This window comes from Arvicola amphibius, chromosome 8, assembly GCF_903992535.2.
Source record: "Arvicola amphibius chromosome 8, mArvAmp1.2, whole genome shotgun sequence".
In the NCBI taxonomy this organism is placed as follows: domain Eukaryota; kingdom Metazoa; phylum Chordata; class Mammalia; order Rodentia; family Cricetidae; genus Arvicola; species Arvicola amphibius.
The window spans coordinates 101791236-101816446 of record NC_052054.1 but is presented as its reverse complement, the minus strand read 5'-3'; the positions used below and the strand labels follow the sequence as shown (position 1 = coordinate 101816446).

At 49.1% G+C, this 25211-nt stretch overlaps 1 protein-coding gene across 1 annotated transcript; it reads left to right on the top strand.

Moving 5' to 3' along the window:
• The first annotated feature begins 9023 nt into the window (after positions 1 to 9023).
• Ackr3 (atypical chemokine receptor 3) lies at positions 9024 to 20390 on the top strand. The gene is made up of 2 exons (XM_038339989.1): positions 9024 to 9111; positions 18596 to 20390. The coding sequence occupies exon 2, from the start codon at positions 18637 to 18639 to the stop codon at positions 19723 to 19725; it is 1089 nt and encodes a 362-aa protein (XP_038195917.1). The 5' UTR covers positions 9024 to 9111; positions 18596 to 18636; the 3' UTR covers positions 19726 to 20390.
• Positions 20391 to 25211: the final 4821 nt, after the last annotated feature.

Below are 25211 nucleotides of genomic sequence, written 5' to 3'. Positions count from 1 at the left end.
TTTATGGTTCAGGAGCTCCAACACACGCCGACAGGGAGGGTGTGACAGAAAGCAGCTCCAATCATGGTGGACCTGAAGGAGGGAACAAGAATGCCTACACCTCCTCCTCTTTCGCCTTTTATCACGTCCCCGCCCCTATGAATGGTGTCACACATGTTCGAGTTTTCATATGCCCAGGTGTTCTTTATCAGTCTCCTAAGCAAGCCTCAATCCAGTAAGTGCAACATCAAGACTAACTATCAGGAACAGAGGTGATGGGATCATGACACCATTGGGGTCCCTGTCCTGTTCTTCCTGAGGCCAGCTAAGGGAATACTTTGTATCCACTGGCTTCTACATGGCATCATCGCTAAGCTCCTTGAAGAGACAGATTTCGGGGCAGGATAGGGAAAGCAGAAGATGGGAACGGACCAACTCTTTAGTTGGACAACAATTAACTATCCAAAGAATGATGGGAATATATTAAAAAGATAGAAGCCAGCACCTCTTTGCTGAGGGAATACAGAGATAGGAAGCAAAATAAATATAGAGAGTAGTGTATTATAATTCAACACATAAAGCAGGAAACCACAAGCTGGGGGTGTGCCTTTAATCCCAACACTTGGGAGGCAGAGGCGGGTGGATCTCTGTGAGTTCGAGGTCTACAGAGTAAGTTCCAGGATGGCCAGCACTGTTACACAGAGAAACCCTATCTCTAAAAACCAAAAGCAAAACAGAAAACAGAAACAAACAAACAGCAAAAAAACCTTCAGAAAGCCACATGTCAATAAATGAATAAATTGAACATTTGAGAAAGATTGAGATATTTCAAGTGTAGTTAAGGAAAAAGAGACAAGGTGAGGAAACTCCTTAAAAGATCAAAGAAAAGAGCATCCAAGTGAGAACAAGTTGACATTGTTCACGCTTGTTGGACTAGCAGGAAAAGTAAGTTCCAGGACAGGCTCCAAAGCTACAGAGAAACTGTCTTGAAAAACCAAACCAAACCAAACACCCCAGTATGGGAACTGGAGCGATGGCTCAGAGGTTAAGGACACTTGCTGCTCTTCCAGAGGTCCTGAGTTCAGCTCCTAACACCAATGTCAAGCAGTCCTCGCCTTCTTCTGGCCTCTGCAGGCACTTCTCACTATGCACGTGCAAGCACACACATGTGCACACTTTAAACAAAACGACAACCAAAACCCTCCCAAACTCCAGTGGGGCTTGGTAGCTTGAGGTGGCAGGTGCTGTCATTTGCTGCTGCCGCTGGTGACCAAACCATGAGGACATCCCTGCTGGTGAGAAACAGCATGTCAGAATGGAAAGGCAGCGGGCTGCCATGCCATGACAAATGTCCTTTCTTCTTTACTAGAAACGTTTCTGTAGGTTTGTGGTGGCTTTGAGATGAAAAGGAAGACCGAAAAGAAAAGGGAAGCTATGTCCCCCTGACTCCGTTTACCTCTGTGTTGACGCGGGGGAATGTCAAACATAAGTAAAACGAGAAACATTTAGTTCTACCAGCATGTAGCTCAAATCCCTGAAGGATCAGCTAATGCACATGTTCTTGGCTGGACTTCAGAGTTTAGGTATTTTTAAGCTGAATTGCTTTAACTGTTTTGAAGTGAATATCTATCCATTGTAGTTTTAAGGGTTTGAAATTGCAAGGCTTTAGAAGGTTGTCCAAATTGGGAAAATGAGCCTCAGATCTGACCCAAGGCATTCGGTATCTCATTAGGCTTTCTGAGCTTTGATACTTTCTCAGGGTGGAAGTTTCCGGCCTCTTTGAGAACAGGAGACTGTGTCAATCTTCACATTGCGGAGGGAGCAGGGAAAAGGGTGCTTCGTGCCAAAGGCTCAAGAACTCGGCCCCTCTGTCTGCTTAAAGACAGCTGGGCATGAAAACTTCCAAATGTAAGAGGCAATAGTCTAAGAAATAAAAGTGTGTATGTACATGTATGTGTGCGCACCTGTATGTGTGTGCAGGTGTGCAGCTGTACAAATGTCCTCTTGTTTACTCTCTTTCTTATTTCCTTGAGAAAGGGTCTTTCACTGAATCTGGGGCTTATCAGTTTGTGTGTGTGGTGTGTGTGTGTGTGTGTGTGTGTGTGTGTGTGTTTATCAACTCTTTCCAGCATGACTGGTCACTGAGTTTGTGGAATTAACTCTGCTACACACACACACACACACACACACACACACATACACACACACTGCCACACCACCAAGTACGATGCTTGAAAGCTCACATGGCCATCAGCATTTTTACAGGGTAGAGATGCAAACTCGAGTCCTCATGCCTGCATAGTGAATGCCCTTAGCCATGAGCCATCTTCTTAGCTCAAATAAAACATCTTCTTAATTGACACCTAAAACTCAAAAAAGATCATCAGTGGGGCACCATGTGGCCTTTTTGATGCATGAATACACTGTATTGTTCTAAATCAAGATAAGCTTCTACCTCCTCCTTTGTCATTTCTGTATAGTGAGACCCTTTGCACTTCCTTCCTCTAATGGTGTAAATGCACGGGGCATGGTTGTTACCTACAGTTATCCTGCTGTTCAGGATAACTTGCTGTTCCCACTGATCAGCCTCTCTTCACCTCTTCCTGCCATCCAACTCCCCAGTATCTTGTAACCACCATTCTGCTCTCAACTTTATGTGTGTGTAGTCAGAATTTTCTTTGGGCTACCAGTTCCCAAATAATGACACGGAGACTTCTTGTTAATTATGAAAGCTCGACCTATAGCTTAGGCTTATTTCTAACTAGCTCTTATAACTTAAATTAACCCATTTATATTATTCTCCTATGTAGTGTTACCTTTTTTTCATCTTCTACCTTTTGTTTCCTATCCATGGCTGGCTGATGACTCTACCCTTCCTCTTTCCAGAGTCTTCTCTATCCCCAGAAGTCCTGCCTAACCTCTTCTTGCCCAGCTATTGGCCATTCAGCTTTTTATTAAACCAATCAGAAGGTGCCTTGGCAAAGACACATCTTCACAGTATAAACAAATATTCTACAACATGTGTGTGAGCATGAGTGTATACATATGTAGTATACTATATAAATGCTATATGTAATAAAATATATTACTTAACCTTACAGTGAATTGTGTTTTGTTCATCTTGCTGCAGGCGACATGATTCTGTGCTTTTATGGCTGAGTAGTACTTGTGCTGCCTAGTTTTATGTCAACTGAACACATGCTAGGGTCATTGCGGAAGAGAGAATCTCAATTGATAAATGCTCTCAACAGATTGGCCTGTAGGCCATGATGCATTTTCTTCTTTTAAGATTTATTTATAATGTATACAGTGTTCTGCCTGCCTGTACACCTGCACAAGAGAAGATGGCACCAGATTTCATTATAGATGGTTGTGAGCCACCATGTGGTTGCAGGGAATTGAACTCAGGACCTCTGGAAGAGCAGCCAGTGCTTTTAACCTCTGAGTCACCTCTCTAGCCCCAATGGTGCATTTTCTTGATTGACAATTGATAGGGGAGGTCTCGGCCCACTGTGGCGGTGCTTCCTCTAGGCAGGTGGGCATGGGGAATATAAGAAAACAGGTTGTGCAAGCCACAAGGCACAAGCCCAGAAGCAGCACTCCGCGACCTCTGCATCAGTTCTTGCCCCAGGTTTTGGCCTCAGCTGAATGCCTGCTCTGACCTCCCTCAGAGATGCAGAACTGTAAGCTGAAATAAACTCTTTCCTTGCCATGTTGCTTTGGGTCATGTGGTTTATCGCAGAGATAGAAGCCATATGTAAAGACAGTATTCCATCATGTGTCTGCCACTCCTCCATCAGTTGATGGACACTCGGGCTATGCCTGCGTTTCACTATTGGGGGACAGTGTTGCAATGAAAGTGGGGTACATATACACTTTATCTCCCTTGAATACATACCTGGTAGTGGAGCTTCTGGATTTTTTTTTTAAAATCAGGGTCCTTCCACGCTATTCCCAACAGTGGCTGTACCAGTCTTTAGCCTCCCAACAGCGGGCAAGCTTTCCTGTTTCTTTGTCAACCTGCCAGATCCTGTTATCTCCTTGTGAAGATTCTGGTCACCTCAGTGGAGTGAGGTGGCATCTCAGTTTGCTCTGGGCTTGCATGCTCATGATAATTAGTAACCCTGGACATTTTTTTCATATGCCTAATGGTCAATTGCATGCCCACTTTGGATACATGTGTGCTTCGGTCCGCTGATCATTTTTACTGAGTTATTTGCTATGCTCCCAGGCTGCGTTTCGGGTTTTTTTTCTATACTCTGGGTATTGACTCCCTGACAGGTGTGTGTGCTACAAGCATTTCTCTGCACTGCACGTTGTTCTGAGGTAGGGTCCTCACTCTGCTGACAGCTTCCTTCGCTGCGTGAATGCTTTGGAGTTGTGTGAAATCCTGCTCACTTATTTTTGCTTCTGTTTCCTGGACTTTGAGGATGGTGCCCCCAAATCCCTTGTCTATTTTAACACACCGAGTTGCATCCTCTACAGTCCCTGATTTGAGTTCCTTAGTGTCAAGTCTGACAGTGATTTTTGTTACTGGTGAATGATATGGGCTGATAACCATTTTGTTCATATTGCCTAAGATGAATACAGCTATTCTTAACTTTACCAATGTCTTAGCTAGGATTTCTATTGCTGTGAAGAGACACCATGACCACAGCAACCCATAAAGGAAAGCATTTAACTGGGGGCTGGCTTACAGTTCAGAGGTTTAGACGTTTTTCACCATGGTGAGGGGCATGGCAGCACACAGGAAGACACAGTGCTGGAGGGGTAGCTGAGAGATCTAGATCCAGATCAGCAGGAAGTAGCAAGAGAGAGTGACACTGGGCCTGGTTTGAGTTTCTGAGACCTCAAAGCTCATGTCCCAGAACATACACACTTCCTCCAACAAAAACCACACCTACTCCAACAAGGCCACACTTCCTAATAGTGCCGCTCCCTAGGAGCCTGTGGGGGCCATTTTGAAACCACCACTAACTACTATGTGCTGCTACCGTCAGCTATCTCTCGTGTGCACTTGGCTGCTGTTCTCCTGCTGCAACTCGGGATCTTGCCCTGCTGCAACTCGGGATCTTGCCATGCTAGACAAGCACTTTCCCACTGAGCTTCAGGCCCAGCTCTCTCTTGAATGTACTTGTGAGGGCCTATTGGGCTCTCAACCACAAAGCCAGGTCAATTGCATAGCTTCATTATAAGTCAGGGAGCTATGAAGCATGAGCATACAACATTCTTCCATTTAAAGACGGTTTTAGCAACATGTAGATCCTTTGCCCTTCCATGAAGCTCAGTAATTAGCACGCCAGTTTTAAAAGAAACATGCAGGGTTTTTATTATTTTATTTTATTTCAGAGCCACACTGAGCCTATAGATGGATCTGGGGACCATCGAGCCACATCCCAGCCCTAACACACGTCTCACACGAGTTTTCTAACCTTCTTTCAAAGGCTTGCTTTTCTGTGGTATGGGGCAGGAATCAGGCAAATGCAATTTTGTATGGCCCTCTGGACATTCACAGCTACCTGCTCTCTGGGTCTTCATCTCTGCATGACTTAAGCGAGGAGGATTGCAAGCAAGAATGTGGGTGGGACCCTCAGAGGGATTAGAGGCAGCAAGACAAGCGCTCACACCTAGCAATGGCCAAGGGTCACTCCTAAACACCACCCAGGTATTTGTGTCACTAGCATTAGCTAATGAAGCATATTCCTTAAAGACTTCCATATCCCAAGAGTTTGGGCTGTTACAGAGATGGGAGGAGGAGGAGTGGCCTGTCTGAGCCCCTCTTGGGTACCCTTGACATGCACCTGCTCCTTGAATCCTGACTGGCATCCAGCAAGAACACAAGGTCCATTTACTACAGATGACAGACAACCCGGGCCCTCAAAGAGACTCCCCTGCGGAGAGCTGACAGGAGAGTCAGTTCCAAGATGGGGCTGTTTGGACCATCTGGAGGTTAGGGTACTGACTTCACCTCTAAGGAAGGGATCGGGTACTGCAGGAATTCAGAAGGATGTCCTGTCCAGCAGGAAGCACTCTCTTCCCACCTGGCCACTCAGTGATGACGCCTCTTCCTGGGTTGCAATGCAAGGACATTGCAATGCTTTGTCCCCAGGCCAGCTGCTTGCAGATCTCCGGACCTGTTCACAGTTAACTCAATATTTCCATTCTACTCGGCAGGCTGAGAGGAGGGTCTAGCCTGTCACAGCCTTAGTCTGCGGCCTGAGAGGAGGGTCTAGCCTGTCACAGCCTTAGTCTGTGACCTGAGAGGAGGGTCTAGCCTGTCACAGCCTTAGTCTGCAGCCTGAGAGGAGGGTCTAGCCTGTCACAGCCTTAGTCTGCGGCCTGAGAGGAGGGTCTAGCCTGTCACAGCCTTAGTCTGTGACCTGAGAGGAGGGTCTACCTGTCACAGCCCTGGCCCTTCAAGGGGTGGCGGTTTGCATGGGGAGGCTCCAGGCAGGAGGTGAAGGCCTGCTAACATGACAATGGAGCTCCAGAGGGCACAGCTGTTGTATGACTTCTGAGTGGAGCTGAGTGGGAGGGAGACACCTGATACTTCTCACTCAGTCCCTGAGGACTGTAGCATCTAGGAGCAGAGCTCTGGGAAGCGGGGACAGTGTCCTGTACCTGCTTTGTCCTATTGTGAGTCATCAAACAGGTTCCTGATCAAAGCAGGGAGGCATTAAATAGGACGTATTATGTCGTATTTCAATCAAATAGGCATACCTTACCAAGACAGTCTTTTCTAGAGCTGGGGAACAGCAATGGTTTCAAGGACATGGCCTATACCTTTGGGCACTGGACTTATTTTCAATGCATTTTTCTTACCTTTGTTTCTTACACACACACACACACACACACACACACACACACACACACACACACTGAGATGTGAGCACACGGAGGTTGGAAGACAACTTTTGCAAATTAGTTCTCTCTTTCTGTTATTTGGGTACTGGGAATCGGACTCAGATCATCAGGCCTGACCCCTAGCGCCTCTACCCTCTACACTATCTTTCCCACCCTCACCCATGTTGCTGAGACATGATGAGGTTGCAGGAAGTCGGAGGCAGGATACTCTGGCTAGGGGCAGAACCATCTGGAGCGCTCAGGCTGGGTATATACTTAATGTTTCTTAAATTTTTACTCTGTGTCTTCCTCCTTGGAAAGTGCTTGATTGGATCAACGTGGCTCTGCCATAGTCTGTGCACTTCCTCAAGGGAGAGTCCAATCCTCTGCGATCCGCTACGGTCCATGCATCGCGGTGGAAGTCGTCCGGTCCTCTGTTGTGGACATCCTGGGCTGGCCGCACGAGGGCAGGTCTCTGCTTTGCTCCAAGACAGCGTTGGACTCTGGACAAAGGCAGCTAGGAGCTTTCCCTGTTAGGAGTTGGCCTGGGGCCTCTGCAAGCAGCGGCGCGCAGGCGCTTTAGCATCCCACTCTAACGCTAGGGCGGTCTGCTACTCAGCAAACCGAGCCCGGTCTTTAGTGAATGAAAGCTAGAAAGCTTGTGGCAGGATGGGCAGGATGGGCTGGCCTCCTAGGCCCCAGATTCCTTTCTGACCCTGAGGCCTCAGACGTTCTGGCCAGGAGCTGTTGGACACGCCTTGGGCGTGAGGACCCACCCACCCCCTGGGACCACAGACGGGTCTTTGTGACCACAGAACCGCCCTCTCTCTAGTCAGACCCAGATCCACCCTAGAGACCACAGGACACACCTCCGGGCCATAGACCCCGCCCCCAGACCTTAGGACCACTCCCCTGCAGCGAAGCCACAGTCACCCCGGGAAGCCGCACGACCCCCCACCCAGATCTCACACTACCCCTTGCAGACGCAGTGCCCTCCCACAGCCCGGAAAGCAGGTGTGCTCCTCAGGAGCCCACTGAGCAGGATCTGCCCCGCCTGGAGTAAAGTACAAGGCTGTTTAAACAAGCCATCCCTTTTGTTAAGGTTTTTCTCCAGACCGAAGCCTGCGCGAGACTCTGACCCCCAAGAGTCTTCGGGTTTCTGCGTTCAGTGGCTCTCGGGAACCTCAAGAAAGTAGACTCAGCAAGTTCTAACGCCTGATACAGCAGACGCCTCCACTCTGGTCACTGCTACCGCTCTTTAGAAGTCCAGGAGAAGCGAAGAGCAGGGTGGCAGCCAGCACTTGGAAGATGGGGGACTCTGGGGAAGGCGTCACAGGGACTCGACTTTAAAAGTAAAAGTCTGGGTCATTTCATGCTTGATTTTACTAAATGGGGCATTGCATGGGACGCATTTTTACAAAGAATCTTAACAATGAGCACCTAGATAAGAATGTAGATTTTGATAATGGTGATGGCGATGGCAATAGAGAGGTTTGCTAACCTCACCGTGGTGATAAAGGGCTGCTACCTCACCTGGGACAAAACCTTATCAGTGACTGGCGTTGTTCTGCTCTGTAGAACACGGTCTTGAGAGGGTCTCAAGGACTTTGTGTAAGAGTTCCAGCAGAATCCAGCCGAAAGGCACTTCCCCTCACTTCTGGGTGATGCAGTACAGGGCTGATTAATTGTTCCCTTTCCAAAGTGTGACTTCTGTTTCAGAGGCATCGACAAAGAAAAGGGTAAGCTTGACAAATCAACACCAAAGTTCAGAAGTTCAGAGTAATCTGTCTTGGGGACAAAATCTTCCCTGAAGCTACAGGCATTCAAAGGAACTCCCCCCCCCCCCATGCTCATGAGATTATTAAAGATATACCTGAAACCAGATCAATATTTGATTATTTTGCAAAGCACTATGATCTCTTTTGGTTTTTCTTCTGTTGACATTTCCCCCCATGGGGTCTAGACTTTGCAAAGGCAGGGAGGTTGAAGGCTCCCAAGAGTGTGTTTGTGCAGAAAACAACAACCCAGAGAGGGTTGCAGGAGGGCGTGTGCCCGTGTACTAGCGTGCATGCTGTGCGGTGGTGGGAGGAAGGGAGGGAGGGAGGGAGGGAGGGAGGGAGGGAGAGTGATGAGGGTTGCAAAACTGCCACCTAGAGGCGCCTTCCTGCAATGTATATAAAAGGCAAGTCCGGAGCCTGAGAGATCTCAGTTGCTACAAACTGCTCAGCACTGAAGGAGCCTGTAGCGCTCGCAGCCAGGAAGGCAAACCACAGCCCAGGCAGCCCTGAGGTAAGAAAGCGGTTTTTCTGCGTCAGCTTTGCTGAGCAACGACAGCAAGGGGCAGGGCTTCTGTTCTTACAGGAACTGGGCTTTTTCACAGAACGCTTGGCTCCCTGAGCTGGTGGCTTTTGAGCCGGCAAGTTTGGTTTTGAAAACTCAGGGTGATTGACTGCTTCATTCCTGCATTGCAAACTACTCCTGATTTGGGGGATCCGAGTTCAGTCACTGGTGGAGGGAAATCTCCGTGTGTACTTGTTTGCTACTGGACTCTGATTTGTTGCTGTGAGTACTTAAGTTCCAGGAGGCAGAGGAACTTTGGAGAGAATAGGGAATGCCCCATTCAGCTTGCCCAAAACTGGCTTGGGGTGAGCTTGGTACCACTGTTTACCTGTTCTGCTTCGAATTATCAGATTGGAAGTACTTAGAACTGGCTGTAAAAACATAAACATACTTTCAGAAGGGCATATGCTGTGTTCAGAGGTGTCCTCCAGTAAACCAGACAACCGGGCTAAGTGTGTCTGAATCTAGGATGGGTTTAAACTTGGTGCTTTAGGGGAAATTCTCTGAAAGTTGTAAACGTGATTGTTAAATACAGCTCATCTTCATTGCGTACCTGCTAATCTCATTCTGAGAAAGTATTGTTCAACTTCAATTGGGGGGGGGGACGGGCACAAAAACGTGTAGTATTTTATAACTTCAGTCTTCTCTCCAAGTAAACTGTGAGTATTGGGGAGTTTTGATAGGGTGCGGTAAAGGTTCACGGGGTGCCTGGGAGTGAGGTCAGCAGAAAGGGAGGTCAGGGGCGGGTGGTCAGCCAAGACTCCTGGCTGCTTGCTGCTCGGAGAATGAGGCAGCTGTGAAAGGCAGACTGGCTGTCTCTTCCTCCTTCTTTCTCTTTCTCTCTGTGTCTCTCTCCATTCATATGCTCACAACAGGATCAATTAATTTCTCCGGAGTGGGAGTGAGCATCTTTTTTTAAGGTGTCTGGGGGCAGCGGCATCTCGGAAACCTCAGTCTGCACTGTGCCAGTGTGGAAACTTTCTGTTTTTCTTTGAAGAAGCAGATGCTGGCTTTGTGTGCATTTAGTTCAGGAGAATGTGGAGCTCAAATGGGTAGGACCAGAAAGGAGAGCGGGGTGCGCGTGCGGGGAAAGGGGGGCGGGGTGTCTAGTTTTTGTGCGTGGTTTGCAGCAGATTTTAAAATGGAGAAAGCCCCGGTCTTTCTCCGGTCTGAATAAGAGCTTGCTCCAGATGGAGCGACAACTCGGTAGGAGCAGAGCGCAAGCTTCAGCTTGGAAACATTTTGCACCAATTTCCCCCGTCTGAGCAGTAAACACCGATCGTTACTCTGTGGTTGAGCTCAGCCACTGCCTCCAGGAGGCAGCAGGGGCAGGAGGGAGCTGTCTGCAAAGAGAGGTGTAAAAGCTGGAGAAGTTGACTGCCTGCCTGCTGCCTGTTGCTCTGCTCCGTCTCCAGCTTGCTTTTAAAGGGGTATGCACGGTGCAGTCACATGGACATATATTTTAAGGTTCCAGAAAGTTACACGGCAGCATGCTTGTGCTTAACCGAGTCAGAACTTTGGAGGTTAGCTTATTCAGAATTAATAGCGAGTCCTTAGAGAGCTAAGAAGGTATTATGATTTCTAATCAGGCCCAGAGCTGGGCCAAGGATAGGCTTTCTAGATGGAAAAGGAAAAAAAAAGCACGAAACACCCTGGTTAATCAGAACAGTGGCTTTTTGTGTGAGGATTTGAGGCAAAGAGCTCTTATTTTCCAATCCACATAGGGAAGTTAGCTGGAGGTTCTCAGAGCTGAGGCAGAAGGGACACTACTTTATAAACTTTAAGAGTCACTGAGGGAGGACAAAAGGACCTCAGAGATTTCAGAACTTTTATTTTTTTTCTCCCAGGTTTTATTGCAAACAGAATGGAATTTGAGCCTGAAGGCATTTGTATTTTTAAACTAAGCAGTCCAGGGATTCTTAAGGACTGGCAACGTATTAAAATGCTTCTTGTTGCTTGTTAGGTGAGTGCATGCCTGTAATCCCAACACTCTAGAGGTCTAGAAGCTGAGGCAGTAGGATTGCAGTGAGTTTGAGGCCAGCTTGGATTACATAGCATACATACCATGCCTCAAAATAAGTAAATAAACAAAAAGTCTTGTAATTGAAATCTCTGTGTTTAGATAAAATTGATAATCATGTGTAGTGATGAGCGTTTTCAAAGTCCCCAGGCACTGGGACACCTATCTTCGATTACAATGAAAGCAAACAGCCTAAATAAACAGAGGGGACCAGGTGTCAGGCCAAGGACATTTTCTGCAGGGGATAGTTGATGCTTTTCTGGCTAAGAATTTACTCACTTAGAAATGTTTAAGAAGGAGACAGCTAGCCTGCCCTCCCCCAGACTCTACTTTTATTTTTATTTGTAATAAGCACCTCCCAGGCGTTGTGAAATATTGTGGTCACAGTTTTGCAGAGAACAAGTAGGTGGGACGTGGACAGTGGACAGTGTTTTATTCTGTATCCCCTAGCTGGGAGAGATGGAGGCTGTCTCGGGCAGCCTTGAATTGCTACTGGGTAGCATGGGAAGCTGAGTTTGAAGGTTGTGCCCACTGGATCTTCTAGTTTTGCTATTGGTTCTGACACTCTGGAGGGTGATATATAGGAAGAACCCAAGCTCCCATAGTGTGGTCTTGGGAACTCTGGACCTCCCATTGTCTTGCCCAGGTCTTAAGCTGGTGGGAATGCAGTCTCTGGTGATATCCTGCCAGCTGGCAGCCTTTGTGTGGTACAGGGATGGCAAGATCTCTCCACTACATGCAGACTCTGCTCCCTTGGGCTCCTGAGCACAATGGCTCTGATCCGGTTTCTGGATGGGACGTTCCTTTAAGTCTGGTGAGTGCTCACAGTGAAGGAGGCCCTCTCCTGTGTTGGTGGAAAGTTCAGCCAAGATCCCCTGGGATAGGTGGCCTGTATCGGAATCAGGGTGTGGATTTTTCTCTCTGTATTTATTATTTTTTGAGTTCTCAAATAATTCAAAGCAGTTCCTTACTTATATGAATTAAGGTCACTCAGGGCCACAGCAAATGTGTGGTTGAGACAGCATTGTTTCCTGTTGGCTCCGTGCTGGGGGATAGGAGTCCCTTTCTGCACTCAAGACAAGTATTTGGCCATGGAGAGCTGCCTGGGCGGATGTCACCCGGGTTGGGCATGGGTTTTAAGTAGACTTTCTGGAGGATTTGATTCATCCGCAACACTGCAGCCATCACCTCCTTGGTGAGCAGTTGCTTCACAGTTCTGCAGAGGTGGCCAGACTGGCCCGCGTCAGCAGCACCCTCTGTGTGGACTCTCCAGCCAAAGGGAAACCCTGTGCCTACAGCACAGGACCCAAGTGGGAACCGCTGAGCTGGAGTGTGGACAAGGTGCAGCCCGTACCCGCTTCTGTTTCCATCCCTCTGTCTTGCCACCTGCCCTGACCTGTTTCCAGAAGCGTAGATATTTGAAGACAGCTGGACAAATGTCACCTCCTGGTTTGAGCCCACACTTTCTCTGGGAAGTTCCATGTGGGACACGGGTCACGTGTTGTGGAAAATCTGTGAAGGAAGTGGAGACAGTGGTCTGATGGGCCCAGGTCGCCTCTTGTTTCCTAGTAGGTCCTGGGTCATTGGGGCTGGGAACACAGTATCTTATCTGACTTCAGTGGGGAAGCAAGTGTTTGTCCCGGGGGGTGGGAGGATCTTGGGCCAGGCCTTCTCAACTCAACTGTGTGGCACCTCTGTCTTTAAACCCTCTGTATCCCAAAGCCGTGACCTTTCTCTAAACCTGTGCTGGCATAGACGGGCTAAAGCCAGATCTCCTTGTCCATAGGTCAAGGTCATCTCTGCTCTCTGCTTGCCTCCATGAAGACGGTGACTCACCTTTCAGCAAGGTCCCTGTGTTGTCCCTGATCTGCCTCCCTTCTCCTGAAGGTTCCCCACCTTCCTACTGAAGGATGAACCCATGCCTGGGAGGGTGGCAAGCCTTCGTGCCTCCCTGCTGGCCTTGTTTAGATGGTGGGTCCTGGGGTGTGTGGGGGGTAGACCTGGTTTGACACCTTCACCTGCCCCAGAGCGGTGCCTCTGTGAAGAAGATCAGCTGAATGAGCTGGCAAAGGACTGCAGCTCAGTGTTGCCCAGGCTGCTGACCTCCTTGGAGCAGGGCTGCTTGTCAGGTCCCTGTGCTCCATTGGTGGGACAAAGGTGAATGTGACCTGATGGGGAGGAGATGAGCAGCAACGTGGACAGCTTTGCAGTACATAGCAGGACAGAACCAGGCTGAGAAGGGTCTTCCGCTCTCCGATGGGATGTGGCGAACATGTTGAGGCAATTTGGGGAGCCTTAGCCAGACACCTGAACACACTTGGCACTCTCTCGAAGGATCTTTCTGGGGATAAGGACATATGGATCGCAGCCCAAACCACCACCCCATGGAGACTCTAAATTTGGATGCTTCTAATTCTGGTGCTGTCCCGGCATGCTAGGGAGCTTAGGCGAGCCATTTGAAAACAGCTGGATACCGCAGGCTGCTCGCAGCAGCTGGGTGTGATCCAGGACATTTTATGGAGAGCAGTGAACCTTAGAAGTGAGAGGCATATCTCTGAGAATGACTTCCACTTCACAGAGAGGACTCCCGGGCCAGTGGGACTGGGAGGCATGGCTGAACCACTTGATAGGCTGTGAACCTATGGGAGAGCTGGACAGATGTGGGTGATGTCTATGTGTGGATAATGGGCAATGCCCCTGGCAGACAAGACTGGATGAACTAAGAGAGGCAGTCTTGGGAAGAGGGAGCCCAGACAGACACTCCCGTTTTAGTTAATCTCTGGTCCCAGAAAAGCAGAGCAGGGACCTTTGATGGTCAGTGGCTCATTCCTCCCTCTGTTAAAATTTGCATAATTTTGATGTAAATTTGCCAATCATTTGGGCGTTTTTTTTTTTTTTCTGGAGTAAAAATGCCAAGGCTGCCTCTGCATTCGCCTTCTCTTTACTTCCCCCGCCCAGCGTCTTCTCGTCATTGTAGATCTTTGTCCGTGTCTTTATAGGCGTGCATTTGCATATAAACCGCTGGTGATTTTGCCTTTTCTCTGACATCAGTGGGATTGTGTTGCAGGCTGCTGCGCAGCTGCTGCTTCTTGCCTTTCGCTCAATGGTGCGTGCCATTTACTGCCCTTGTTCTTAAAAGTAGCCTGCCTCCTCTCCCACCCTCCCCCGCTTCCCCTCCCCCTTTACAGCTGTGTTGTATTCCAAACAGTGGATGCACCACCACGCTTTATTGCACTAGTCTGCAATTGTTGAACATTTATGCTGTCAGCAATTTTGGCTGGTAAGCAAATTTGGCTTTAGTAGATACCTAAGGTGTATATTTGAGGACACGTGGGTATCTCAAGAAGATGTTTATGAACTTGTAAAATCATAGAATAAAATCATCATTCCAAGGCTCTGCTTCTCCCTATCCAGATGTGGTACACTGGAATTGGGAAAGCATCAGAGTTGGGTTTCATCCTGGCCTTCCCAGGGGTGAACTTTGAGGGAACAAAACGTGAGACCGTGTGCAGGGGTACCCCACAAATCGCTCCTAGTTTCTGACCTAAAGACAGCAGGGAAGGAACAGGGTTGATTGCAGCGGCAGGTGACTGGGCAAGATGGGGAAACCGAGCAGTCACGATGGCCAGGAGACATTAATTCTGGACACAAATCCCTGCCCATCCAGATCTGTGTGGAATGTAGTCTTCTTCATGAACTACCCGGGAATCCCCTGTGTCCGCTCCAGGGAGTCCAGGTCCCCATGCAGAGCTCTCTGGGAGGTGGGGGAGAGTCTCGTTTTCCTCCCACTAGCCTTCACTTTCAGATTGCTCGGAGAGCTTGTCCAGGACGATTGGAGTCCAAGGACTGTGGGCAGATGCCATTCCGTTCACCATGTCCTGATTCTGCTTCTGTCAAAAACGCTGAAGGTCATTTGCTGAGGATTAAGCCAGAAATGGAGGAGGGCTCTTTGCTTCAGTGATGGGCAGGCATTACTAATGTTAGGAGGGTACACACCTGATGTCCTGCAAAGGGCCCGTGGCTGCAGACCACACCCACATGACATGCAGTTTTTGTTGTCCCCAAAACAACAGATGGATTGTCCAGTTATCATTTTCTTTCTCGAATCAGTCTTATTTGTTGCTAGAATCTAATACATGCAAGATGTCCAGATGATGAAGGCCAGGCTGTAGGTGACCCTTTGGCATCTTTGTTTTTGCTTTAGTCACCTGTTGGAAGCAGAGTGGGTCTGGTTGCTGCCTTTTGTCTGGTTTCCAGGAGCCTTCTCTGGCAGGGAGGAGACATCCAGTCAGGGGCCAGGGGAAGGTAGGGGCGGTCAGGGTGAGACTTTCTAGCTTCGACTGGCTGGGATGTGTGCTGCCCACAATAGGTGACTGTTAGTCACAGTGCTTGGAGGGGTTACCTGCTTCAGCTCTGTCCTTCAGAATGGTACCTTAACAGCTTTGCTCCTACTTGAGACTCTTCCATCATGCTGAGGAGCCTCAGAAGTAGGGACAGACTGGCAGGTGTGGTTGGGACTCTGTGCCTGCCCATGAAATACTCCTTTGTCTCTGGAGCCCAGTGGTCATGAAACCAAGGATCTTTTCCCAAAGGTAAAAGCCAGAAGCCAAAGGGCTGGGTGAAGGCCCTCCAGTCCATGCTACTATCCACGGCTGTTCTAAATCCCAGCAAAGCCAAGATTATTAGCAAAGGCACCTGAGAGCCAGAGAGTTAATTCTGCAGGGACAGTGGAGGAATACAGAAGGCAGACACCGTTTCCTGTCCCCTGTGTTGCATGGGGCCTTTGTGGACCATTGCCAGCACTACGCATGCCTGGACACTGGAGGCAAGAGAAGTGGGAAGCAGGGGACTGCCTCCTGATGTGGAGAGAGAAGTAGGACAGGTTCAGATCCAAGGTCAAGTCATCTAGGCTTGAAGCCAGTTCTTTGGGATTTTCAGCCTCCGTGGCTGTGATTACTGAAACCACAGGCTGGATCAATAGGTCAAGGACGGGCCCACACCACTGTCAGCCAAGCATTTCGTGGTGCCCATGGCCTTCCTTCCTTTTGCTTGTGGGCCTGGGAATATTTTTTTTTCCAATCCCTGATGCTCTCTAGAGACTCTGGGTCAGAGGAGACTGAGATGGCTCTTGTCTAGACTGTGTCTCTTGTAGTCCAGACTGGCCTCCAACTTCTTATATGGTGGAGGCTAACCTTGAACTCTGGATCTTCTTGCTCCCATCTCCTGAGTGCTAGGGTTATAGGTGTGTGCTCCCATGTGTCTTATTTTAATGAAACCCAGTGAAAAGAAAATAGATCTTTGCTCTGGAGTCATGAAGGATGCAATTCTTGGTCATTCCTTCTAAGTAAGAAATTCAGAGTGCAGAGCCAGCAGGTGCTGTGTGTGTGTGTGTGTGTGCGCGCGCGCGCGCGTGTGTGTGTGTGTGTGTGTGTGTGTGTGTGTGTTTGTGTACAGTTCTAAGCCACCGGGGGCTGACCCTTTATCAGAGGCTATTCTAACAGGTCACAGAGACCCCGTCCTTTGGAACATGCTTTCCGCAGGCCCGACAGCTGGTGCTCTTCTGAAGCTCACAGAGCTGTGTCATAGGACAGAACCAGCACCTTCTAAACTGCATGGGCTCTGGGTCCGCCTGCCAGGATATCTCTAAGGACCATTGTCCACTCCATCCATGGGAGATGCTCTGAAGAGGAAGAGGCAAAGCTCCCCATTCAGAAGGCAAGACCTTCAATCAGCAGCTGAGGACATGGAGTCTAGTTAGGTGGCCAGGAAGGAAGCCCCCTCCGAGCCTTCAGGCCATCTCCCTTAACTGGGGTTCAGGGGCGAATAATCTGCTGTGGGTTGGGGGTGTGGTGTGATCCTAGGTGGCATCAGAAGTCATTTCTTTTCAAGATTCTCTTCCCAGTGTCTCAAAGGAGAAAGGCCTTTGACTTGCGCTTGCCTGCAAACTCTTGACTTTGCCTCTGCTGGGGACTTAGTACTCCTAAGAGCGCATCGCCAGCATTCAAGTTAGTGAGGTCAGGCTGCAGTGAGGGATAACTTCCTTCTGGAGAGTCCTGTGTCCTGGCAGGTGCTGGGGGTGAGGTTTTGTGGAGCATAGGTGGGTTCTCAGATTCTGTGTTGTGCCCTTCAGTCCTGGGACAGCAGACACAGGTGGTTAAATCTTAGTTTACATATGATTGAGAAGCCATAATTCTAACCAAGGTATGTCCAATCGTGGATCTGGTGGTTTTTCATACCTTGGGGTCAGCCACCTTGGCACCGGCCCACAAATTGCTATCCCATGGGAATTCTCATGTGTCTCTTAGAGGCCACCGCAAGTGAACCTGAAAGACAAGCTTGCCTGTGTCAGTTATTACCAGTGACTGGATGCCTCTTCTTTCTGGTCCTGCAGTGTAGCTTGGCTGTGATGACATGGGCGATTGTCTCAGAACCATGAACAGATGGGCAGTAGAGAACAGCTCCCGGCAGTTCCTACAGTGTCTGCGGAGAAATCACCGCAGGCATAGTGCTACCCTGGGGTCATATTCTCACTAGGTGTGACATGATGACAGCTAAGAGTTTTGGCCTCCAGTCAGACAGGTCAGCGAGCTCACCAGCCCTCCAGATACACAGTAGGTGGCTGGTGGCTTCTGTGCTTTGGGTCTTGGCACATCGTGCTCTTGAGTCCATAGAGCAAGGAAGGAATGGAAAACCAGGCAAATGCTGAGTGCTTGAGGCAGCTGGCTGCTGGCCCTTGGCTGAAAAACTCCCAGCAAACCCAGAGTCTGCAAGTGTGGGGTCCAATAAGATGGCAGGGCATTCCATACATGCTGGCTGTGTTTCCTGTGGCCTTCATGACTGTCAGTTGAGGGCAGGGGAGGACCCAGGGAGGGTCCAGGTTAGCAGATGGGTATTGAAAAATGGCTAAAAGGAGAGTTGCATTTTAAATGCAATTTGGAAGAGAATTTAAAGTGCTTTCATTAAAGACACCAAAGCAATACACTTGTAATTTTCATGCCAGGAGCAAATCAACCCTGCCACTCTTGGGGATGTCAGTAAAATGGCTCTTGTGGACTCCTGCTGAGCACAGGCAGGCCATCAGCATTGCTGTGTCCAGGGCTCCACTGTCTGACATTTCTTTGGCCCCTGTATCATGTTGATTTCACACCCAGGATACAGCCAAGCTGATGCCTCCGTAACACAGCCGAGGAAATACACAGAAAACAAGCACAGCCTCCCTCCGGCCTCATGTAGCTGTAGCTGGTGTGTGTTTGATTTTGCTTCTTTTAGTCCGCGAATTCTTTCCTCCTTTCTTTCTGAAGACATCATAAAGCAAAAGCCAAACAGATGAGCATGCTCAGGACCCCAGAAGTATGTTTTGGCCGAGCCCTGAGGTTTTCCTTGTGAAATGATCTTGTCTCTTTGTCTGTCCAGTTTCCTTTGCTGTAGGTCCTTTGGTGGCTCCCTTCCAGACCATGGATGTGCATCTGTTTGACTACACGGAGCCTGGGAACTACTCCGACATCAACTGGCCCTGCAACAGCAGTGACTGCATTGTGGTGGACACGGTGCAGTGCCCCCCTATGCCCAACAAGAGCGTGCTACTGTACACCCTCTCCTTCATCTACATTTTCATCTTCGTGATTGGCATGATTGCCAACTCTGTGGTGGTCTGGGTGAACATCCAGGCCAAGACCACAGGCTATGATACACACTGCTACATCTTGAACCTGGCCATTGCAGACCTGTGGGTTGTCATCACCATCCCCGTCTGGGTGGTTAGTCTTGTGCAACATAACCAGTGGCCCATGGGTGAGCTTACGTGCAAGGTCACACACCTCATCTTCTCCATCAATCTTTTCGGGAGCATCTTCTTCCTCGCCTGTATGAGTGTGGACCGCTATCTCTCCATCACCTACTTCACTAGCTCCTCTAGCTATAAGAAGAAGATGGCACGCCGTGTTGTCTGCGTCTTGGTGTGGCTGTTGGCCTTCTTTGTGTCCCTGCCTGATACCTACTACCTGAAGACAGTCACGTCTGCTTCGAACAATGAGACCTACTGCCGGTCCTTCTACCCCGAGCACAGCATCAAGGAGTGGCTGATAGGCATGGAGCTGGTCTCCGTCATCTTGGGTTTTGCTGTTCCCTTCACCATCATCGCTATCTTCTACTTCCTGCTCGCCAGAGCCATGTCAGCGTCAGGCGACCAAGAGAAGCACAGCAGTCGGAAGATCATCTTCTCCTACGTGGTGGTCTTCCTGGTGTGTTGGTTGCCGTACCACGCCGTGGTTCTCCTGGACGTCTTCTCCATCTTACACTACATCCCATTCACCTGCCAGCTGGAGAACGTGCTCTTCACGGCGCTGCATGTCACGCAGTGCCTGTCCCTGGTGCACTGCTGCGTCAACCCGGTCCTCTACAGCTTCATCAACCGCAACTACAGGTACGAGTTGATGAAGGCCTTCATCTTCAAGTACTCAGCCAAGACGGGCCTCACCAAGCTCATCGACGCCTCCCGAGTGTCAGAGACCGAGTACTCGGCTCTGGAACAGAACACCAAGTGATGGCTCTGCAGAGGGCTGGGGATGTCTGCGTGTGGCAAGTGGGAAGCTGGGCCCTGTGGTTTCTAGAAGAAAGCGATGTAGCTTTGGGTCCGGTTGCTTGGGTTTCATGAAGAGAAGAAGGTGCGTGACTATGCTTCCTGTCTTTCCTTCTCCAGGCAAGATGGCTGTCACCGGGACGCTCACCCTGACAGCTTGCAGCAGGCAGGGCTGTGCTGTGCAGCCAGAGCTGTGTATCAAAGCCAGCAGCAGGATAGGCTCATGAACATCTGTACAATAGAACCTTCTATGTCTCCTCAAGTTTTTACTTGGAGGCTTTTGTATTTAAGTTTTAAGACTTTATTTCCTCACTATGGATGTACCTTATAAATGTATTTGAAAGTTAAATATATTTTAAATATTGTATGGGAGGTGTTGTATTCAGACCATGTAGGCCTCAGATTAGCTGGACTTGAGTTTTGACTAAGGATGACATTAATTGTTAGCTGATTTGAAATTATATATATATGAATATATATGTATAAATTTATGCCAGTCTTGGCTGAAATATTTTATTTACAATAGTTTTATATCTGTGTGGTGTTTTGTGCCCGCACAGGATATGGAACAAAACTGCCCAGCAGTGCAGTTTGTGACATGAACCGTATTGTAGAGTTATGTTTCTGGCTGCAAACCCATGAACAAAGGGAACAGAGTGTTCTCTTTATTTGTAAGTTATTTTTTTAATAAAGATTTTGTTTCCTAAGGACTGCATCTGTGTCTCCGTTTTGAAAGTGTGCTTGGGCTTTGGATGGCATGCCTGGATGGATGTGTGTGTAGAGTGGGATGTGTGTGGCCGCACACGCAAGAACGATATTCAGTGAGAGAGAACCGCCTTACAGCCCGCTGTGGGGCTCGGGGGCTGGATTGGGTGTAAGGGCAGCATCTGGGCAGGGTGAGCACTATTGCTTCATTCCTGAAGGGCCATTTTCAGGCAGTGATGAGTTTGGGGGAGGATAAGGAAGGCAAGGGTGGGTGTGGCTCCATGGCTGTTGGGTAGAACTTGCTGTAAAAGATAGGCTGCCCGCTGTCCACTCCCCAGGAACTCTGGTCCTCATCTTAACGTCTGCCATGGTCCACAGTCACATGTCCATTAAGACCACCTTGCTGAGGGCATAGAGTGTGGTGCCGCTTTCCCGTTCTTCCTACAGGATACAGCAGTGGGTTACGTATGCTCTGTGACTTGCCAATCACAAACATCTTTAAGTCCAGCACTCTGGAGGCAGAGACAGGTGGATCTGTGAGGTCAAGGCCAGGGCCAACCTGATCTACATAGTGAGCTCCAGGTCTGTGTAGTAAGTCTTGGTCTCCAAAAGGGGCTTTGACCCTGCACCCCCACCTTAGAAAATACAGGCTGTGAGTTCCTAGTCTGTGCATTAATTCACACTACAGTGCGTTTGCAAGTGTTCTTTTGAATTGGGGGCTCCTGCCCTCACCCATTCTCCATGAAGCTAAGGGAACACCAGAGGTGTCAGCAGGCCAGTGTTGTAAGCAGGAGCTCAGAGATAGGCTGGCTGCCAAGACCGCCCTCACCTGCTCCAGCTCCGAGGATTATCTGCATGGGGGCTGTGAACCCTTGCACAGATTGATCAAAGTCAAAAGCGCTGATCTGGAGAGCCTGCAGCCGCCCTTCTATAGGAAAGCCCCTGTGTACATGGGCTTTCCCCCATTCACAGCCAGTGGCCTTAGAGGTCCCCAGGGACATATGAACCATGTCAGCTGCAGGGCACCTATATCCTGCGAAGGTCTTCATGCCTGGAAATTTTGTATAAGGGCTGTAACTTGTATTACGGCCTGCTGGACACACACCTACAGTCTTCAGTGCTTGAACAATTGGCCTTGATCCAAAGGATATTCTGCTTAGACAGCAATAAAATAGACAATGAGATAATAGTCCAGCAATAGGTAAAAACCACTGAGAAAGGAGAATAAGAAAAATGGCCATGCAAAGTCAGGGAAAATTGCAGCCTAGTGTGGGTCCCTGATAATAAACAGGGACCTCAGATCTGCTCTGAGGTTTCAAGTAGTTCCAATGAGCAGAAACACGCTCTCTTTAAGAAGTGAACTCAAGGGGAAGGGGGAGTGTTGAAGGAGGAGGGGTGGACTTGAACCAGAGTCGACAGTTCAGCCTTGTACTCAGTGGAAATATTCAACATAACTCACCTGCAGCTGGAGCCCCTGTCAGCAGGCCAGTGAAGACCTGCCTTTCTCTGGAGCACTGGTTAAGCCATAGGTGGCTGTACCTTGCTGGGTTGGGCCAGGGTTCTTGATGGTCATTTGCCCGTAATGGCACCTGCTATGCCCGCTCTGCCTGGTCCTCAGGCAGGTCTCCTGTGTCAGTCCTAGTCCAGTGGGACCCTGGGGGGATGCTGCTGAGACTACTTGGCACTTTCTACTTTGACATTACACGGTCACTGGGTAGTCATCCAGCTGTCTCCTCCCCCTGTGAGAGCAGGAGGGGACACAGAGAAAGGTTTGCCAGGCTGTGCCTTTGCACCTAGGGGATTTCCTATATCACCCCCACAAGGTTCTTGACACACGTGTCAAGTCTGCTGTCTCCAGGGTGCAGGGGACACCTCCATCTCAAAGATGGCTCAGTGACAGAGCTCTCTCTCTCTGTATTTTACAACCCCCTGTTTGTCTCCTTGAGGCTTCAAGACCTGGTGATGGATCCCTGTTCTTTATACTCCAAGTTCCCACCTTGGGCTCCTGCAGTCCCTCTCATGAGACACTATGGGACAATGCAGAATCAAGGGGTGTAGAATGTGCTCAAGGAGTGGCTCATCCTGTAACGTGGAAAGGGTATTCTGCTCTGCTCTACACGTGTGAGCACAAAAGAGGCGGAAGGAAGATTATGTGAGTGGGTTGGATATGGTGCAGAACTCGGCAGGAAAAGGGAAATCAAGAGACCTTAATTTCTCTTAAATCTAGACACCAGAGGCCCAGGAATTTTGTCATTTGGTGGGCTGGCTAGTTTTAGGTCAACTTGACACAAGCTAGGAGTCATTTTGGAAGAAGAAACCTCATTCTCATTAGATTAGCTTGTAGACCAGCTGTAGTGCATTTTTCTGAATTGACTTCCCTGAACCACTTGGCTTTGCAGTGGTTTGCTGTGTTGGGGATAGCTGGGGAGGCCCGGCCATGGGTCTACCCTCCTAGGAACATTTACTTCCCTTCCTCTGGTTCTCACTCTCTCACACACTTGCATACATATATCTACTCTGGTTCTCACTCCCTCACACACTTGCATACATATACCTACAGGTAGATATGCCTGGACTCGTGACTGCTCTTGTAACCAACACACCGTGCAGACAGGGTTTTCAATGTCAGGTTTGAGATGAGTTTGGCGTGAGCCTTCTGGCTGTGATTGAGGTTCCTCCTCTAGAAGGCACTTGTATCTCTCATGGTGGAGGCAGTCCTGGGAGCAGAACAAAAGACCCATCATTGTTCACCATGTCAGGGACTGAGAGAGGCTGTAACTTTGCTGAGCCTCAGTTGCTCTTCTGTGGCATGGGACGTGCTATGCCTTGTCCCAAAGGGTTGCCGTGATGACCAAATCACAAGGCCCTTACAAAGGGCTCGTTACAAATACTCAGAAGACAGCAGCTGGTCCTTCTTCACTCTCTGGACCATCTTCATATTTTTCATAACAATAAGGTGTTCTAGAGAAACAGGTGAGAGAACACTTGCCTTTGAGGCTCGCTTACCTACCAGCGTTTCTCTGCTGAAGCAACTGTCCCATGACACACGTAACAATACATAGACAAATTTTGGGTGAGACTTGTGGGTGATGGGAAAACTGGCATCTAGCGGTTGGAGGATAGGACCACTGCTGAACAGCCCACGGTGCACAGTACCACCCAATAACAATAAAGCATCAGGCTCTAGACACCGAGAGAGTGGTGAAGAGGAGGCCCTGGGTCTGGTGATGAGGAATCCTATCTACCCAGTAGTACTTGAGACTTCAGGATATCAATCCTTTCCTTAGCAGGGCCGCTGACAATCCCAGGTCTGAGGAAAGCATCCAAAGTGGACCAGCAGAGTCACAAGTTGTCTTCTGACTCTCTCCCACACACAGATACATAAATGTTAAAAAATAAGCAAATAAATACATAGCTCCAGAAAGAACATGGTCAGTGGACGGGGCCAACGGGACATTATCAGGCATTGCTGATGGATGCCATGGCTTCTGACAGGTTTGGTGAAGTGCATATATTTCTTCTGGGAACCTCTTACCACTGCTTCCCTTCTTGAGAGGATGGTTGATGTGCCTGAAACCCAGTCCAACCTGTGAGTCAATCCAGCCCGAATGAGTAGAGAGTGGGATGCATTTGGAGATCTGCGCAGGGCCACCCTAATGTTCTTAGAAATTTGCCAAGCCCCCTCCCCTACCCCAACATGAGTCGTCTTCCCGTCACTGAAGACCAAGATGCTCTATGATTCTGTCACCAGCATGGCGATGTATGGCCCCTAGGTGTAACCCATGCCTTTGAGCATGTCTGATGTCTGCTGGAAGTGTCTGGTCGCCTGGCTCTCTGTGAGATGCCATCCACACAGCCCTGCTCTGTGTCCCACTTGATCCTCGCTTCCATCTCCGAGGGTCCTGCTTCTCAGCCTCTGAGATTCATGGGCCCAGGGCAGGATCCTGAATAAGGGTGGTCATGGTTGTCTATAGGGTATGTGCAAAGTGAAGGAAAGCTTTGGAGTTTTGCCTCCTTCACCAGCTTCGTGTCTGTGGGCTTTCATATGCTGATGCCCGCAGACACTTCATGTAGGATTCTGACTGGCTGCCACTCAGGGGCAGTTCTCCCTACAGGCTGAGGGGTGTGGAGGGGGGGGGACACTTGACTTCACAGACGTTTGTCATGATGTAACGTCCAGAAGCAGAGAAACAGGCGCATCTGCATTTCCATAGCTATTTCCGGAACAAATTGATTATAAAGCCATTTCCTAGGTAGGTCAGCGTCTTCCCTTGAACAATTCTCACAAGAAAAGGCAGAGAGAAAGTCGTCAGGGCGATGGCATTAAATCTGCTTGGGTGACTCAGAATGTATGTTGGCAGGGCAACGCGCCATGTGGCGGGCAGCAGACGTGTCTTGTTGGTGGCGGTGGTGTGTCTGAAGAGGCCTGGCTTTAGCAAGCTGTGCACAATTTGCTTCCTTTTAGCCTTTCATATGAAAGCGTTTGAAGCTATCTTTTCATTCCTTTCCACGGGGCTGTAATCAATAGGAAGAACGCATTAAAGGTTTCCCCCACTGTCGCATTTCTCAGGGTCCTTGTTAAAAGTGCGGGCTGCGTTCTGCGCCACACTGTAATGAGAATTTGAATTCCGTGCAGTGCATGAAGTGTAAATGAAAAATCGCCGGTCGCCCAGCTGTGCAGACTGAGAAATGTCTTTGCCGACGATTTATTCTGCACTTGTTCCTGTTAATTCATTCATCCGTCCA